This window comes from Mastigoproctus giganteus, chromosome 10 (genome assembly GCF_048544385.1).
Source record: "Mastigoproctus giganteus isolate SK-2022 chromosome 10, ASM4854438v1, whole genome shotgun sequence".
Classification (NCBI taxonomy): Eukaryota; Metazoa; Arthropoda; class Arachnida; order Uropygi; family Thelyphonidae; genus Mastigoproctus; species Mastigoproctus giganteus.
In genome coordinates, this window is record NC_143584.1 from 83,643,272 (window position 1) to 83,663,688 (window position 20,417).

General features: G+C 39.3%; 1 protein-coding gene across 4 annotated transcripts in view; it reads left to right on the forward strand.

The window, feature by feature from the left end:
- The window catches only part of c11.1 (maestro heat like repeat family protein c11.1), a 1,259,325-nt gene that overhangs the window by 464,327 nt on the left and 774,581 nt on the right, over window positions 1-20,417 (forward strand). For all 4 annotated transcript variants that reach the window (XM_090383553.1, XM_090383554.1, XM_090383556.1 and 1 more), the window contains exons 17-18: window positions 5,481-5,644; window positions 20,213-20,332. In XM_090383553.1, coding sequence (XP_090239679.1) covers window positions 5,481-5,644; window positions 20,213-20,332 — 284 coding nt within the window. The remainder of the gene's footprint in view (window positions 1-5,480; window positions 5,645-20,212; window positions 20,333-20,417) is intronic.

Below are 20,417 nucleotides of genomic sequence, written 5' to 3' on the forward strand. Positions count from 1 at the left end.
CTGCAAAATGCTTTGCTGTTCCTTGTATTCCCTTGTGAACTTCTCTGACCATGTGGTCATCCTGAAGTACAGAAAATTTGTTTGTTTTATTCTCCAAATGGCCATATGTACTGCATTCTGTCTTCTAAGCTGCATTGTCTTGAGAGTATCCCCTTTGGAAATATTAGCAAATACATCTGTTTGAAGCAGTTTATATTCCCCCACCATAACGGATTACTTTCGATAAGATAAAAGGTAACTTCCCTGTTTGATTTTACTGCATTGGACTTCTCAGAATAAAATACCTATTGTTACTGTCTTCACGTCACTTGACATTCTTTTCAAATGCAATATTGACAAATACTTTCCATTCATTTGAAGCAGAAAACATTCTCCATGACTCATATTATAACTGATTACAGTACTTTTCTTGCTATAAAAAAAAGTAGAACCATTTAATTTTACTGCAAGGAACTTTTCAGATAAATAAAACACTTGTCACTGTCTTCAGCTCACTTGCCAATATTTCCAGAGGGATTCTTGTCATCACTCAGTAAATTCACTGTTAGACATCATCCCTAATGGACAATTTACTGTACTCAAACATCGTTTGAGTACAGTAAATTTTGAGTACAGTAAATTGAGAAATTTATTATAGTTACACACAGAGCGTACAAATAAAGAAGAAATATATGAGCTTTCGGCTATATGGTAGCCTTCATCAGAATTAAAAATACATGAATGGCAGTTGGAATGGAGATGTGCACTGCCAGGTGCGTGAGACGCGAGGTTTAATTGTTTGTTGACGTTTGTGGCTGTGACGCATGATGACGTGGCCAGCGTTTGTCCAATGATAGAACTACTGACTCTGTGATCGGGTTGACTTGGCAACCACTGTTCCTGTTCAAGGATTGATCCGAAGATTTTATATTTAACGATTCCAACCAGGTACGCTTTAGGTAATGGTGGGATCTGTCTACCACCACGACATCGCGGTGTGGGTCGATGTCGTGGTGGGTTGTCCAGACATGCTCGGCGATAGCTGAGTGTTCTACATCCGCTAAACGGATCGCTCTTTTGTGCTCCGAGAGACGTTTCTCGAGTCGACGTCCAGTCTCTCCAAAGTAGCAGCTAGTGCAGTCACGGCAAGAGATGCGGTAGACCAAACCGCTCTGCAGAAGGGTGGGGACAGGTGTTTTCACGTTGGAAATGAAAGAACGCAGTTTCTTGCCTGGGAGTTGGATGCACTTTATCCCGTGTGTTCTTAGGATTCTACCGATCTGTTGTGACAGGTTGGGGTAGTATGGGATAAATGCCCTCGTGGATGGCTCGTCACTGTTGGTGTTGTAGCTGGTCGTCACGATGTCACGTGTCTGTAGATCACACCTGTCGAGGACGTCAATGGGGTAGCCACACCTCGTAAGGTCTACTTTGACCCTGGTGATCTCTTTGCGTCTTTCATCAGCGGAGCTGGAGTGTGTCCAGGCGCGAGTAAGCAAGGTTCGGGCAGTGGAGAGGAGGTGGCCTCGCGCGTGTGCTGACCGGAAGTTGGTAAACTGGCCAGCACACATGGGCTTACGATAAACTGTAGTCCTCAGGTATGTGCCTTCACGTCGGACAAGTGTATCTAGGTATGGTAAAGAGTTGTTCGACTCCAGCTCAATCGTGAATTTTATGAAGGGCGATAGTGAGTTGAGGTATGATAGAAGTCGCTGACCTGAGTCTCTAGGGATGACCACGAACACATCGTCAACATAGCGACACCAAAAGGCGATGTGATCTGGTGCGTGTGTAAACGCACGTCCCTCTAACTCCTCCATCACGATGTTTGCTGTGACTGAGCTGACAGGGGAACCCATGGCCGTGCCATGTATCTGCTGGTAGACTGAGTCATTAAATATGATCGCATCCCCTGTTAAGCACAGTCTGAGGGCGGCGGAAATGTCATCGGGTGTGAGACCAGTTCTTTCGTTGAGGGTTCTATCATTGTCCAAGAGTTGTTTTGCACAAGAAATGGCAAGTTCCACAGGGATGGAGGTAAAGAGCGATATGACGTCGAACGATGCCATAACTTGATCCTGTGAGATGGATACAGTGCGAATCCTTTTTATGAATTCAACACTGTTGGAGACGGTGTGGGTGGTCTTGCCAACTAGAGGAGAAAGAAGTCTCGAGACAAATTTAGACAGCTCGTAACTCGGTGATCCACAGCAGGATACAATTGGTCTCAGTGGTGTGTCTTCTTTGTGCACTTTCGGTAGGCCGTAAAACCGTGGGATCTGACATCCGGAGGCACGGAGGTGATTACGGGTTGACTGTGTGATCTTCCCTTGTTTCAGCCAACTGTTGATGAGGATATTCACCTCTGATTCCCATCGTTCTAAAACTCTGTTGGGGTTGATGGTCAGGGGTTTGTATACGGTAGTATCTCGTAAAAGTAGTAGCGCTTTCGCCATGTAATCAGTGTGGTCCATTACAACCGTACGGCGGCCTTTGTCTGCCGGTAGAATGACGATGGACGAATCCTGTTTCAATGCCTTGAGGGCAGAAAACTGTGTACGGTTGAGGTTTGAAGAGACGGGGCGAGCACGGTGTAGAACTGATTACATGGCGAAAGCGCTACTACTTTTACGAGATACTACCGTATACAAACCCCTGACCATCAACCCCAACAGAGTTTTAGAACGATGGGAATCAGAGGTGAATATCCTCATTAACAGTTGGCTGAAACAAGGGAAGATCACACAGTCAACCCGTAATCACCTCCGTGCCTCCGGATGTCAGATCCCACGGTTTTACGGCCTACCGAAAGTGCACAAAGAAGACACACCACTGAGACCAATTGTATCCTGCTGTGGATCACCGAGTTACGAGCTGTCTAAATTTGTCTCGAGACTTCTTTCTCCTCTAGTTGGCAAGACCACCCACACCGTCTCCAACAGTGTTGAATTCATAAAAAGGATTCGCACTGTATCCATCTCACAGGATCAAGTTATGGCATCGTTCGACGTCATATCGCTCTTTACCTCCATCCCTGTGGAACTTGCCATTTCTTGTGCAAAACAACTCTTGGACAATGATAGAACCCTCAACGAAAGAACTGGTCTCACACCCGATGACATTTCCGCCGCCCTCAGACTGTGCTTAACAGGGGGTGCGATCATATTTAATGACTCAGTCTACCAGCAGATACATGGCACGGCCATGGGTTCCCCTGTCAGCTCAGTCACAGCAAACATCGTGATGGAGGAGTTAGAGGGACGTGCGTTTACACATGCACCAGATCACATCGCCTTTTGGTGTCGCTATGTTGACGATGTGTTCGTGGTCATCCCTAGAGACTCAGGTCAGCGACTTCTATCATACCTCAACTCACTATCGCCCTTCATAAAATTCACGATTGAGCTGGAGTCGAACAACTCTTTACCATACCTAGATACACTTGTCCGACGTGAAGGCACATACCTGAGGACTACAGTTTATCGTAAGCCCATGTGTGCTGGCCAGTTTACCAACTTCCGGTCAGCACACGCGCGAGGCCACCTCCTCTCCACTGCCCGAACCTTGCTTACTCGCGCCTGGACACACTCCAGCTCCGCTGATGAAAGACGCAAAGAGATCACCAGGGTCAAAGTAGACCTTACGAGGTGTGGCTACCCCATTGACGTCCTCGACAGGTGTGATCTACAGACACGTGACATCGTGACGACCAGCTACAACACCAACAGTGACGAGCCATCCACGAGGGCATTTATCCCATACTACCCCAACCTGTCACAACAGATCGGTAGAATCCTAAGAACACACGGGATAAAGTGCATCCAACTCCCAGGCAAGAAACTGCGTTCTTTCATTTCCAACGTGAAAACACCTGTCCCCACCCTTCTGCAGAGCGGTTTGGTCTACCGCATCTCTTGCCGTGACTGCACTAGCTGCTACTTTGGAGAGACTGGACGTCGACTCGAGAAACGTCTCTCGGAGCACAAAAGAGCGATCCGTTTAGCGGATGTAGAACACTCAGCTATCGCCGAGCATGTCTGGACAACCCACCACGACATCGACCCACACCGCGATGTCGTGGTGGTAGACAGATCCCACCATTACCTAAAGCGTACCTGGTTGGAATCGTTAAATATAAAATCTTCGGATCAATCCTTGAACAGGAACAGTGGTTGCCAAGTCAACCCGATCACAGAGTCAGTAGTTCTATCATTGGACAAACGCTGGCCACGTCATCATGCGTCACAGCCACAAACGTCAACAAACAATTAAACCTCGCGTCTCACGCACCTGGCAGTGCACATCTCCATTCCAACTGCCATTCATGTATTTTTAATTCTGATGAAGGCTACCATATAGCCGAAAGCTCATATATTTCTTCTTTATTTGTACGCTCTGTGTGTAACTATAATAAATTTCTTAATGAATCCAGAGCGCGTAGGCCTGTTTCGTTACAGTAAATTGAGTACAGTAAAGTTTGAGTACAATTTACTGTACTCAAATTGATGATGACAATGTACAAGAGATTATTGACAATGGCAGGAATGGTCTCTATAATGAAGACCTAATGCAAATGATAAAAGAAAAAGAGCTTGCAATTGAGGGAGAAGGTGATCAGAATCCTACAGATGAAGAACCGATGAAGTCGCTGACTGCAAAAGGACTTAGTGAAGCTTTTGAACACTTTGAAAAAATGTGTGATTATTTCCGGGAGAACGACCCTGACATGGAACAAATTGCCAAGGTAATAAGAAATTAATATATGTTATAAATACATATGTTACTTTATGAGAACATGATGCTTGCTTAGTGCTGATTCACTTAGCTGCTATGTTTTTCCTGGACAAATTATCAGCATTAAGCATAGGTCACCTGTATTTTAATGAAATCATAAGGTGTTTAGGTTATTGGTAATCTGCTTAAAATGTGTCTTCTTTAAAGGTGGTCTGTAGCATTAAAAAAGTTGAAATCATTTCTCTTTCTTAATCAGGATCAGGAATTTTCAGTTCTAAATTAATAATACTTATTAGAAATGCAGTAATATGTTTCCATAATCAGTTATTACTGTAGACAAAATTAAGTTACTTATACAGTAATACATAATTATGTTTGCTTAAATTATTGCACCATCTCTCATCCCACATTGTGGATATTTCTCTTCACTGGGTTGTTCAGGTTAAACATCTGAAACATCTAGTTTTACTGAATAAAGAAAGGTAGCATATGAGTGTATCATGCTATTCATATTGTTAATCAAACCATGTGAAGCACTGGACAAAATGTATAGTTATATATGTAGAAAAGCTTGTACATAAAATTAAAAAAAGTTTTTATTCACAAGTATTTTTTTTTATTTTTCTCTCTTCCTTCAAAAGTTATGTACTAAGAGGCATTATTTTTCAGACATATATGCCTGTATACATTATTTTACTGACACATACTGTAAATCTTATGTAGTTGTAATGTGAATAAATTGTTAAGCTCCAAATATTTCTGTATAGGTGTAGAAGATTTTGACTTGTGGAATCAAGCTAACTGGGAAGAACAAATTGGATCATTTGTCACCCACACTCTACAAGAGATAGACAGAGAGGTGTGGACAGAAAAGTTTGGCCAAGCTCTTCTTAGTTCAATGACTCAGTATTCACATTTGTCAGAAGATAAGGTATATAATACATATAAATTTTAGTATATAGTTTGAATTCTTTAATCTCGGAGCAAGAACTTATTTCTTTCCTTCAGAAAAGTAAAGTTATCAATCATGGTTAGATTATCAGACCCTCGGGCTGCTGCCACAAATTCTAAACAATTTCCCAAAACACCATAATTTCCCAACATCTTGGGAACCTTACTCACTAGACATCAAGCCATGAAATTTCGTTCATTCTAAGTCATTGTTAAGTGTCAGCTGGCATTCAAAATGAGCCAGTTAATTCTTGACAGTGAGTGAGATTTGATAGTGTGGTTCTGTTTCCAGCATATTCTTTAGTTTGTTGTTTTTCGTAAGTGTTTGCCTTTATATTCTGCTCAATACCATGCCAAACTGTTAACACTCCAAAGATAACTATCCAACACCTTTATAACTAATCAAAATACAGGTGTTTTGCCAATAGGCCTTTGCTTTGATCGAGAGTCCCCACAAGAGGGTATTTCTTAAAAAAAAAAAAAAAAAAAAATATATATATATATATATATATTTAGTAACTGTTTCTTAGTGTTTGGGTTACCCTACTTTAAAAAGGCGTCTCCATAGCCAGGTGGGAAAGAGCAGCAGCGCGTAGCACACACTTCTTGATTAGACCTTGAGGTTGTCACAGACATTCTCTCAGATATGCCAGACAAGCTGTACTGTTAGTCTAAAACGTTGATGGAACTGATATTCGGGTGACACTCAAGTCAAGTGGATCCAATTTCGGCGAAGTCCGGATGGTCTGTGACAGCCAAATCCTCTGCTTGCACCTTCACGATGGTGGGACTGTTAGTAATCCTGGGTATAACCTCCATGCACAAGTACATGGTGGGTGACCACCCAGGTGTGAACCAACGTAAGCAGGGGTCGAGGTGTGGTGCCCACACCACATGGAGGAACGCCGCCCCTCTATGTTACCAGGCAGTACTAGGTGGTAGATGACTCTCACCAACCGGTGAAATACCACCACTTTGCTTATTGGAGGCTTGAAGTGGTGGAACCCATGTTTAGTCTCTAGAGCTGAGTTCTGGTCAACCCTTCCCTGTCTCTTCCATCATGCAGTATGATTGATGACTTTTGAGGTTATGATGAACGTCATGGGGAGATCCAATATTCCTTACATTTCGAGGGTACAGCTCTAAAACGGAATTCGCAGGCCGGCCGCTAGTTAGTACACCGGACCAAACCAATTGGTTACTCTCTAGGAGGCTTCCGGATCAGCTAGTGTATAATCTTGCTACCTCTACTCTGCCAGATAGTGATTGGAGGGAGTCCGAGTAGTGTGTATGCGGGGAGAATTGTCGAGGCCACATTATGTCAAGGATCTGGGTATATTCTTACCACGTGTATGCCATATCCAAAAATTTCATTACTTCATACAGTATGTCCCACCCACGTTTTTCTTACTATTGAATATACCATGAATTGTCAAACTAATAGAGCAAGCTTATCTGCGAAAAGATCTAAACCTCCCAAGCACTTCCTAATTCATTTCACAAATATACGTGGTCTCAATTCTAATCTCAACTATGTCCATTTCCACTTGCAGTCTGCCAAACCCCATGTACTTTTTCTGACAGAATCAAAGTTATCGGTTGATTCAACTACTGCTCATCTCTATGGCCTTAGCTGTCAATGCGCCATTAAAAACCAAACCTGCTCATCTCAGATGCCCAAATTATTCGCTGTATGATTCCTTTTGCCTCAACCCTTGAGGCAAAAGGAATTGTGTCTATGTCCATTCTGATATTCCCTGTCAGAGACTTGCCAATTTGGAATCTCCTCTCTTTGATCTTCTCTGGCTTAAAATCTCTCTCCCTCATTGTGTCAAATTCATCTGTTGTCTCTACTGTTCTCCCAACTCCACTAATCACTTGGAGCTCTTTGACTTCCTCTCTTTGCAACTTGACTTTCTCCAGTCCAACTTTTCTAACAGTGAGGTAATTTTCCTTGGTGATTTTAATGTTCACAACTCCAGCTGGCTTCCGTTTTCTAGTCACACCGACCCAGCAGGTCGAGATGCTGAGGCTTTTGCAATTATTAATGACCTAGCACAGATTGTTCATTTACCTACAAGAATACTGGAGAATACTGGACAATCCTAATCATACAGCCAATTCGCTTGATCTTTTTCTCACAAACAACCCTTCTAAGTACACGGTCGAAGTGAGAGGTCCTTTAGGCACTTCAGATCACAACTTGGCGATTTTCTCTTCTCCAATGGAGCCTTTATCTCATTGCTATCCCAACCACGTGTTGTTTCCCATTTTGCATTACAAGAATGCAAAATGGGATGATCTGCAAGACTTCTTTTCTTCTTTTCCTTGGTTGGATTACTGTTTCAAAACTTCTGATGTCAACCTTTGTTCAGATCGTGTCATTGAAATTATTCTTGCAGGAATGGAATCCTTTATCCCACACTCCACTTTAAAATCTCGTCCTTTATCTAAACCTTGGTTTTTCCAATAAATGTACTAAGGCTGTTCAAGAGAAGAATGTTGCATATCGTAATTGGTTTGTTTCCACTTGTTCAGTTTCATTTTCTGCCTACACCAAAGCTCGCAACAATTGTAAAGCAGTTATTAATCAGTCCGAACTAGATTTTGAACAGGCTAAGAGTAGAAAACTTGCTTCTTGCCCTAATCCTAACCGAGCATTCTGGTCTTTTGCCAAAGCTATTGGCCACAACTTTTGCCCATCTCTGCTCCCACCTCTGTCCAAACCAGATGGTTCTGTTGTCACTTCAGCCAAGGATAACTCTGACCTGCTAGCATCCCATTTTTCTTCCAGCTCATGTATTAATGATCTTGGTAAAACACCTTCCACCATTCCCAACACGCTCCATTCAATGCCTCCTCTGGTCTTCCATCAAAATGATATCAGAAGGATTTTGATGAATCTCGGTGTTCAGAAATCTCCAGGTCCTGATGGTATTTCTCCACTTGTTCTCCAAACTTGTTCTCCTGAACTTACTCCTATTATTTGCCAACTTTTTTCACTTTCTTATTCCAAAGGTGTTTTTCCTTCTGCTTGGAAATTTGCTCATATCCAGCCAGTTCCTCGCAAAAAGGATTCTTCTGCTCCTATGCTTATTTTTAGTGACACTCCGATTTCTGGGCAAAATGATATATCTCTTTTGGGGATTACCCTGATTTCTAATCTCTCTTGGCACAAGCACATTACAAATATTACTTCCTCTGCATCTGAAAAACTAGGTTTTCTCTTTCGCTCTCGGCGTTACTTTTCTTCCAAACAGCTGCTCACTCTGTATAAATCGCAAATCTGCTCTTCCATGGAATATTGTTCCCACATCTGGGGTGGTGCCCCCAAAATCTCTCTCTCAGGCTTCTTGATTCCATTCGGAAGAGGGCAGTTAGGTTAATTAATGATTCATCTCTAACAGAGTCTCTCCACTCGCTTTCTCATAGACGTACTGTTTCTGCTGCGTGCCTCTTCTACAGATACTTCCATGGGCACTGTTCTTTTGAATTGGCTTCTGTAATTCCCGCTCTCTCTTTCAAAACAGTCCAAACCTGTGCCACCACTAGCCAACATCTATTTACTGTCCAACTTCAAACTCACAGAACCAATTTTTCATCTTCCTCGTTTATTCATTCAAATGCTGTTTTCTGGAACAGCCTTCCTTCATACGTATTTCCCGAAAATTACAGTCTACAGAAGTTCAAGTCCAATGTCAACAAATATCTTCTTTCATCTTCTCAACCTCCAACCCAAGCACGGTACTAGGTACTATAGGTTTTAGTACCTCTTGTGTTTGGGGTTGACATAAAAAAAAAAAAAAAAAAAAGACTGGGCTTCGTGCCCGTCACCACCAAATACGGAGGATGCGTGAAGGTCAGGGAATGACCACCTCATATGCCGGAGCAATATGGCCTTAGTTGCTAATGCTCCTAAAAACCAAATAACAAACAAACAAACCTACTGTAAAACACAGATCCAGACAGATGATGCTTTTGTTTTTCATTGACTCTATTAATAAACATCTTAAAATCTAAAAGAACAATGACTCATTAACAGTGTGAAAAAGAACAAGTTATATTTTGGCCTTTTAAACAAAAAATTGCGATTTTCCAGTTACCAAAAATCTTAAGTATGCAGATCTCTTGTTTAAGAACTGAAGTCTTTAAACTATAATGGCCATTATAGTTTAAACTATATTTCCCTTTTTATTAAAACTTCTGAACATTTTTTCTTCTTTATTAACAAGCAGGAATTTCTTAAATTTAATTTCCATTAACGTAAACAGAAAATAAATTGTAAATTACAAATCCTCTTAATCAGTGTTCCCTAGTGTTTTTTCTTATCTTGATGCTGTTTTCCTTGTAGTTCACTTTGAGTTAATAAGAAAAAAAAAAAACTTCAGAATTTCTATTATTTATCAAGAGTCTTCATGCAGCATTAATTCTTTACTTTCGTTTTTTTTTTTTTCCTTGATAGCATTCGCTGTTATAGAAATGAAAGTTTCCTACCTTGTTTTCTTTTTCAAAATTGACCTTTAAACATTCCATAAATTTTTTAATTTTTTACAAAGTTTTTCATTACTACTAGTTATCTTTCACTTGGAAAATTAATGGAAACACTTTAACCAGTGCTTCCATTAATTTTCCTGGAACAGAAGTTAAACTCACAGGTCTATAATTACTTGTGTCAGCCTTTGATCCTCCTTTGTGAATTGGGGTCACATTTGCACATCTCCAGTCTGTGGGTACCTCCCCTGAGTCCAAGGAAGCTCTCATAATTATGGCTAACGGATTGCTTACTTCCTTTGCTGCCTCCTTTAATATAACTGGAAATTTAATATAATATTTATAATATAATCTAGTTTACTTTAATATAATATAAATGCAAATGACCTCACTATCTCCTGCCAGTTGACATTCAGCACGAACACCGCTGAATGTCAACTCCAACTTGCCATTAACAGAATTGAATCCTGGATGTCATGCAACGGATATCAATTAGCTGAACAGAAGTCTACCACCACTCACTTTTGTAAGCAATGTGCTCTCCACCCCCCCATCCTGAACTATAGCTAAACAATAATACGATACCAGTAGTAAACAGCATCAGATTTTTCGGCTTGATATTAGATAATAAGCTTAACTTCCAAGCCCATATCACATATCTACGAACAATTTGTCTAAAACAGTTGAACATACTTTGGTCAGTCTCATCCATATCATGGGGGAGCTGATTGGTACTCCTTACTTCACCTCTACAAGTCTCTTATCCAATCACGCTTAGATTAAGGTTCTCCCGTATGTATGACTCAGCTAGGAAAAGCACATTAGAATGGCTAAATGTCATCCAGCACAGTGCCCTGAGGGCTGCGTTCAGAGCATTCAGGACTTCTCCAATGCAAAGTATTTATATCGATGCCCACGATCCTCCATTACATCTTTATGGGAAAACATTATTGCTTTTGTACACTTCCAAGATCTATAGTCTTCCATCACACCCCAGTTGGGAGTATCATTATCACTCTCATTGGAATTCTTTCTATGAGAATAAGCCACGTGAAAGTTGATCTGCCTCACTCAAGATCAAAGATCTTATTCAGAGTTGGAATATCGATTTAGCTAATATTTTTCAGAACACATCTGTGCCTGTTCCACCTTGGATGTATGTTTCTGCCTCCCATGATATGCATTTTCTCCATTGGGGGAAGAATGCCATATTACCCCATAGCATCAGTCAGTTGCACTCAGCTCATGCTACTCTGAACTCCCATGCCTGTAAAATATATACCAATGGATCAAAAACTGACAGTATGTTAGGTGCTACAGCTGTTTTTCCTTCATGTACAATTACAGCCACACTACCATTAGCATGCAGTGTCTTCACTGCTGAACGTTATGCCATAAGTTAGCACTTAGTAAAATTATTGAACTTTCCATCTCACCTGCAATAATTTACTCTGATTCCCTCAGGGCTATCTATGACATAAGGAAGAATTTCTCCCCTTCTCATCCTACATTGAAGCACATTCATTCCCAGCTATTCTCCTGCAGTGTGTCCAATCAATGAATCAGCTTTTGCTGGAATTCTGGAAAATGAAAGTGCTGACTTTGCCGCTTAACATCCTCAGTCTGCTCTCTCACAACATCCTCAGGTCCCTCACTAATTATAAGCCTGTTATTTGCAAAGCACGTTACGACAACTGGTCACAGATCTGGAAAAGTAGCACCAACAATAAACTTTACCAGATAAAACAACAACCAGAGCTGTGACTCTCTGGCTTAAGACAAGACAGATGAAAGGAAGTGTTATTGGCAAGGCTCAGAATTGGACACTCATTGCTTCCTATTATTGGGAGAAAACCCACCTCAGTGCTCATCCTTTCAGACGCAACTTATGCTCCGTCATTTTTGTAGTTGATTGTTCCTTACATTCAGCCATCCAGTCAAACACTTTTCAGTCACTCTCAATGTCGAATATATCACCTGATTTATCTAATTTATTGGGAAATGAAGTGAATATTGAAGAACTTTTATTTTATCTAAAAGATATTGGCTAGTATAGGAGCATATGATTTAACATCTATAACTATATGTTGCCTGTAAATAAACAATGAACAAACACAATTTGGCTTCAGTAGCCCTTGTGTTGTTAAGCCCAATACCAACAACAGCAGCTACATATTAAGCTCACAAAAACCCGCCAGAAGGATCAATCAGCTGAAACTTCCATATCAGTACCTCCCAATGCTGCACCAGTAACAAAAGAAATTGCTAGAGAAAAGAACAAAAAAAAACCTGAAGTACCCCCATTTCTCAAGAAAAAAATTTATGATAATTCTGTGTTGGAACTCTTTGCAGAGGAAGAAGTCGACACAGGACAGCATCTATACTTTCCCAAAAAAGATAAATCCAAGACTGAGAAAAGTATCCCCTCAGCACTTCAGAAGCCTACAGATGGATCCACCAAGTCAAAATAATGGCTAAATTCCTACAGTGGAACTGTCTTGGATTCTGGGAAAGTAGTAACGGCATCAAGGCCCTCCTGCAAAAGCATCAGCCAGTTTGCTTTTGCTTGAAGGAGACATATTTGAAGGCAAATGAATATAATGCTACTATAATATGTAAGGATTCAGTACCATTCATAATGCTAATATAATATGTAAGGACAAAACTGAGGATGGACCTGCCCGTGAAGTAGTTGCTATTCTTATGGGCAACCAGACCCCTTTTAACCTGTGCCACTTTCTACCAACATAAAAAGTAGAAGTTTGCCTTACTGTAGGGTTCTGTTAACAGTATGTTTGATTTATATGCCACTTGGCACTAATGTCTCCCAAACAGACACTGATGATATCATTGTGCAGCTGCCTTTCCCTATCCTATTTCTTGTGATTTCAATCGACATGACACCTAAGTCAGTGGTTTTCGACCTTTTTTTTTTTATAAGTAATTTTTGTTTTGTTTTATGGCACCTCTACTTTTGCTTGTTAGATCCGATTCTGTGTGTGTGTGTGTGTGTGTGTAATTTAAAAATGTAATGTGATAGATATTATAATAATATAATTATATTATAATGAAATAAATACTTAAATTTTAAAAAAATATAGGTTTAAGTAAATTAAACCCAAATCATGTGGCATCCCTGGAATATTGTTGGGGCACCCTGGTTGAAAACCACTGCCCTATGTGGTAACCCTGGCATTAATGGAAGGAGATGTATCATAGAGCATATGCTCACTTGACAATAACCTGTCCCTTCTAAATTTGGGAACTAGCACCTTCTTCCACATGCTTACCTTTATGTTTTCTGCCATTGATCGTTTTAACTGCTCCCCTTCTCTCTTCCCTTTACTTATTTGAGAGGTAGAGAAGTGATCACTTCTCTGTGATAACCACATTGTTGATTGAAATCCCACCCTCATAATGAGGTACCATGTTTTCCTTTTAGATTAACGTGGTTGAAGATTGATCAGGCAGACTGGAATGCCTTTCGTGATGTGGCAGGGTTTGACGTCACTACAATCAGCCAGCAGCCAGTCTGCGATGCAGTCATGTACACCACATGAAACATTGTTCGTGAAACTGCAATGGTGTTCCATAAAATCTATCTGATTTCCATGTTTTCCTAAACCATGGTAGAATGTAGAATGCACAGCAACAAAAAAGGCTCAAAACAAAGCTTGGGAGATATTCTGATGATATCCTACCACATCATCATCATCAGCCATTTTCAATCCACTGCAGGATGAAGGCCTCTCCAGCAACTTTCCAGTTCCTTCTGTTTTGAGCACTGGCCATCCATTTACTACTCAAAAACTCATGAATTTCATCTATCCATCTCCGCCTTTGTCTTCCAGGTTTTCTTCTAGCTCCTCTTGGGTACCATTCTGTTATTTTCTTAGTCCATCTGTCATCATGTCTTCGAGCTATGTGTCCTGCCCAAGACCATTTTAGTTCTTTAGTTTTGATAAGAATGTCCTTTACTTGAGTTTGCTGCCTAATCCATGTGCTTCTCTTCTTATCTAACAGTCTGATTCCCAATATAATTCGTTCCATTCTTCGCTGTGTAGTTCTTAGCTTCTCTTCCATTCTTTTGGTGAGTGCCCAAGTTTCACTTCCATAAGTCATGGTGGGGAGTATACATTGATTCATTATTTTACGTTTCAGACAAACTGGGATATTGCTCTTCAGTATGTGACTATATTTCCTGAATGCTATCCATCCAAAATTTATTCTTCTCTTGACTTCCAGCCATTTATCATTATTACAGCTAATAACTTGTCCCAGATAAGTATATGACTCCACCTTTTCAATTACTGCTCCTTCAATCATTATTTCCCTTTCCATGGCATACTTGTTCATCATTACTTTTGTTTTAGCCATATTCATCTTTAGTCCAAAATCCTTACTAACTGTGCATAACTGATTAAGATTTTCCTCTAATTCTTTGGGATCGTGGCTTATGACCACAATGTCATCTGCAAATCGTAAATGGTTTAGGTACTCTCCGTTCACATTGACTCCTTTCTGCGACCAGTCTAATCTTCTGAAAGCTTCCTCAAGGGCAGCAGTAAACAGCTTCGGAGATATTGTGTCTCCTTGTCGAACTCCTTTCTCGATTTTAAATTTCCTACTGTCTTTGTCTAGTCTAATAAAGGATGTAGCACTCTCATATATTTTCTTCAAAATCATAATATATGGTGGCCACTTTCATACCTTGTTCGTGCTTCCCAGTGATTTCTTTCTTAATTTCTACCGTAATCATCTCCTTCTTCTTACCGCCTTCCTTTTCAACCCTTTTTTCCATTGGGGCCATTTTCATAGTGTACAGTTAATAAAGAACAGTCACTACATTTGAACACAAAATAAAAAAATGCTTTACGCACATACACGTGGTCACAACGCTGTCACGAATGTTCACTACAATTTTGACTACAGTGTTGACTGTATACGAATGAGGTATGCCGACTGAGATCGAACATGCGGGACGACTACCCGATCAGCATGTGATCACGTGACACTCAGCAGACAATTTTTAGGGAATAAAGCACAATTAAAAAATGAGGAGGCGCGCTTTATACACATAAACAAAGCTGTGCGCGTGTGGCAACTGAATAAACAACACCGTAAAGGCAGAGACAACTCTATTAACACCTCACATTTTACTAAAGCACATTTCTAGGGGTTACTACCATAAAACAGTAAAAACAATTTCCAGTTGCGTTTCTGCTAGTGGAATCTGTTATAAACTGGTAGTAAATTCAATCTAATTGCATTTGCAATTATACCGATAGCTGGAATTGTGTTGGTTTTTACGTTATTGTGGTGAAATGTGTTTCCCCTTCAGTGATATAAAAAACATAAATACATTTTCAGAATCTTCTCTTCATTCCTATCGTGTTGCGTTCGGTTGGTGTGATTCTGCGTTCGACTGCCATTTCTTGTAAACGTAAAGGCGATCATGCATAAGCGAATTCGGTTTGTGTTATATACGACATCGTTCCCCTATTTATAAATTGTGTATGATCGAATTCGTGTAGTGTAAACACGTGTTATACGAGGACTGACTGTACTCATATTGCAAGACCTCGCTCGTTTATCAAGTTAAAATTTATTAAAAATTTTTGCTCGTCTTGCAAAACACTCGCAGTCCAAGTTACTCGCAATCCAAGGTGCCACTGTATATCTCACCAAATCAGATCTATTCACTAACTGATCTAGATGATCTCATCGTACAACTACCCTCTCCTTTCTGTATGTTGGGTGATTTTAATGCCCATCACCAGTTATGGGGATCTTTACAGACAGACAACCAGGGAAGCATAATGGAGGATTTTCTTGTGAAACATAATCTCACACTGCTTAATACAGGCTGTCACGCCTATTTCCATTTTCTGACAGACTCAACCTCTGCTATAGATCTGTCAATATTCTCACCTACATTATTCCCCAATATCGATTGGATAGTTTTAGACAACCCATTATATAGTGACCATTTTCCTATAATCTGTAAACTCTGCAAAGGAGAAACTTTCCAGTAAGCAGTCAAACTAAATGGAAATTCTCAAAAGCTGACTGGAATAAATATGCATCCAGCATTGCACTAGCTGATGATATTATCCAGCATCACCCCATAGATGACACTGTTAAACACATTGCAGACCAGATTGGCAGCTGCTGCTATTGCCATTCTTCAAACTTCAAATAAAGGATCCAAAACAAAAACTACTGGTGGAATTCAGCATGTAACACTGCTAAGAGAGAAAAGAATAAGGCATGGAATCAGTTTTAAAAGAATCCAACGACTGCCAATTTCATTATATACAAGAAACTTAAAGCCCATGCCCATTACATCCGGCGGAAAGCTTAAAAAGAATCTTGGATTCGTTTTGCTTCATCTGTTACTAAAGACACAGGTGCAGGACTAATCTGGCGAATAATAAGATGCCTTACTGGAAAATTTCCATCAATTCCTTCCTCAGTCATCATGTATAAAGGACAGGAGATAACCCTTCCCGAGGATATTGCAAACATCCTCGCAGAATCTTTTGCTCACCATTCTGCATCAACCGCATATGATCAAACTTTCCAAAATGCCAAATCAATAACTGAAAAATATAAAATAAATTTCAGAACGAAGTCAGCCCTCTCTTATAATGAAATAATGAACCACTATCCATGTATGAATTAGAAGAATCTTTATAAAAAAATCAGCCAATAGTGCACGTGGTCCAGACAGCATATACTACCTAATGTTAAAGAATCTAAATGAGAACTCTTTACTCTGTCCTAATACTTTTCAACCAAATATTTGTTGCATATTACTTTCCCCTATCTTGGCGACATTCTGTAGTTCTACCCATTCCAAAGCCAGGAAAAGACCAATCAGACCCACATAATTATAGACCAATCTCACTTACTAGCTGCTTAGATAAGACCCTGGAAAAAATGGTACACATTCGCCTCACCTGGTTTCCGAAAACTCAAACTACTATGAACAATGATCAGTTTGGATTTCGTAAAAACAGATCTACCCTAGATCTTATGATAAAGGCTGAGGTAAATGTGTGAAATGCATTCATAAAGAAAGAATATTTGGTCATGATGAGCTTACATATAGCCTTTCAAACCACCTGGCATCATGGCATCCTTCGTGACCTACATGCCCTAGGACTACGAGGACATTTACCATCATTAATTCAGAGCTTTCTGAAATATCGAACCTTCCAAGTCCGTTATCGAACAGCACTCTCCAAAATCTCCACACAGGAGGAAGGAATCCCACAAGGGTCAGTCCTCAGTGCCACACTATTCACAGTTAGAATCCATGCTGTAACAACATCCATCCCAAATTCAGTAGAAACATATCTTTATGCTGATGACCTCACTATATCCAGTCATTCAAAAAATATGTACTCTGTTGAAAGAAAGCTCTAACTGTCAATAAATAAAATACAAACATGGATGTTACAAAATGGTTACAGACTGTCACCAGAGAAAACTGTCACTATACACTTCTGCAAGAAGTGGAAAATGCACCAGGATCCTGACTTGCATGTGGGTAAGCATGTTATACCAGTCAGTGACAATGTCAGATTTCTAGTTTTAATATTAGATAAAAAATTAAACTTCTTAAAACACATACAGAATGTACGAACTGTTTTCCAGAAGAAAATGAATATCCTCAGAGTGCTCTCTGCAATATCATGAGGTTCTGACCGATACTCCCTTCTGCATCTGTATAGAACCATAATTCTATACATACAGAATGTACGAAATGTTTGCCAGAAGAAAATGAATATCCTCAGAGTGCTCTCTGAAGTATCATGGGGTTCTGACCGATACTCCCTTCTGCATCTGTATAGAACCATAATTCGATTGAGACTAGACTAGACTATGGTGCACCTGTATATACTCACTAGAAAATCAGCATTGCAGTCCCTAAATACTATTCAACACAATGCCCTAAGAATAGCTCTAGGTGCCTACTGAACATCGCCAGTCCATATCCATATATCGATGAAGCCAGGTGAGCATGAGCAGCAGTGCGTAGCACACGCTTCTTGATTAGACCGGGGTTCGAGCCCGTGACCACCAAATACAGAGGATGCGGAAAGGTCAGTAAATGACCACCGCATATCCTCGGAGCAATATGGCCTTAGTTGCTAATGCTCCTAAAAACCAAGTAACAAACAACAATATGTGCACGAACCTCCATTATCTATTCGGAGACAGATGCTTCTTTTTTTAATTAGTTTTCAGGACTGTTTTTGAATATGTGGATCTGGTTTTTATATATCTGTAACCCATTTATTTAGGTTTGTTTTCTATTGCTCGAATTATAAATGCTTCTTTATATTTAATTCAAAACATATTCAAAATCAAAGTCCTGAAAACATTAGAAAGGAAATCATGAACATGAAAAGCCCAGTTAATAACCTCAGAGATCCTAAACAGTAGCCCTGAGACAATCTGGAATCTAGTCTAATCTAAACCCTTGGAGGTCTTTGCCTAATCCTACGTAATTTTATCCAATCAAACAGTAGCATGTGGATTCAGAGAACCCACATGCTACTGTTTGTCTATCCGTCTGTATTGTTATTCACCTTTCTCATATTCACAGGACCAGTGCTATCATTAGGCCAACTAGGCAGCCGCATAGGGTGCAGGCCTCAGAGGGGTTGAGGTCTGCACCCTATGGTGAGGTGTACTGACCTTTAAGTAGCACAGTTTTATACAGATTAATTTTTTAACACATGTAAAAAATGCAACTGACAATTTATATTTTTAATTTAAGATAAATATCACAAGAGTGCTAGGAATTATAATTAATTATAAAGTCCTGTAAAAAAATTCTATACTGTTTTTTTATTTATCCTTTTTATGTTGTTCTGTATTTCTTTTTGAAATTTAGTGATATTTTTGGCTAAGAAAAAAATCTGTTGTCATTCTTAGTAGGCAATGTGTTGTTTACAGCTAGATACGTTATGTCATGTTGTCATCGAATGAGTAACAGCAATTTTCGTGTAATTTTTGTTATATCTTATAAATTGCTGATAATATTTTACTTTTATTTTATTTTGAAGAATTTTATCATTGTTGAAAGTAATATCAATTGAACATGTCCAAGCTTCAGCACTTGACCTGAAGGAATTGGTGACAAAATTTGCAAAGGAAAAGGCATGTAAAGTGAGATGTTGATGTGCCTGAAACTGAAACTTTTAAGAGACTTAAAATTTAACATCACAATTTACAAGATTATTCAAAATGATTTGTGTGCTAGAACATTTTCTTTTGTATTTGAGAAAGATAATCAAAGATTGTTGTAATACTTATTCTTGCAATTTAAAATAAATTTACCAGGTTCACATTTTCTGCTTTTCATTTTTTCTACAAGACACCTGTTTTTGAAAATTGAAGTTGGCAAATTTTTTGGTGGTGCAAGTAATTAGCCTTGCCTAGACAAAACATCCTGTCACCAGCGCTGCATATACATGTCATTATTTTGTGTAAACAGTTATTTCTAGTTATCAGTATTTTTTAAGTGTTTGGAGCTGAAGGTTCTTTCCATTAAAACATGAGCAGTTTTTTCCTGATTAAAACAAAGAAAATATTGGTAACCTTGCTGTATTAAATGTGTTCAATTTCAGTATTATATAAAGCGATATTGAAAACCCCGATAATAGTGATCCTTGTGAAATTGACATCTTTGAGAAACATTGGATAGCTCATAATCAGAAACTTGAAGGCAGGAAATCATTCCCTCAAGTGGGGTAAAGCATTGTCTAATTTATAAGTATAACTAGTTTTACTATGTAAACTGACATTATCTTATTATTTCAAAACTTAATTTACCACTGACCTACTGCCCTCATAGAAACAAATATGGTATTATTAACTCTTTTTATTAATGAGGAAGTTAACTTGTTATCTAAAGTTGTCTATATTTTATTAATAAGGTCTAATAAGAAAATATTTAAAAAGATGCTTGAAGCTGAGGATATTTTGGTAATTAATTATCATATACTGTTCTTATCTTGATATTAGTATTCTTTTACTTTAGTATGTTTTACTGAAATTTCTTGGAACTGTAATGAGGAAGGTTGGGAATAAGAACTTCATTAACCAAGCCCTTGATGTAATTTTTGAAAATGTTCAACACTCAAATCCTTTGGAGAGAGAAGTAAGTTTATTATCTGAATAAAGAAATAAGATTAAGCCATAAGTTTGCATTAGTTTTTAGGATTTTTCTCTTTAGACCCATAAAA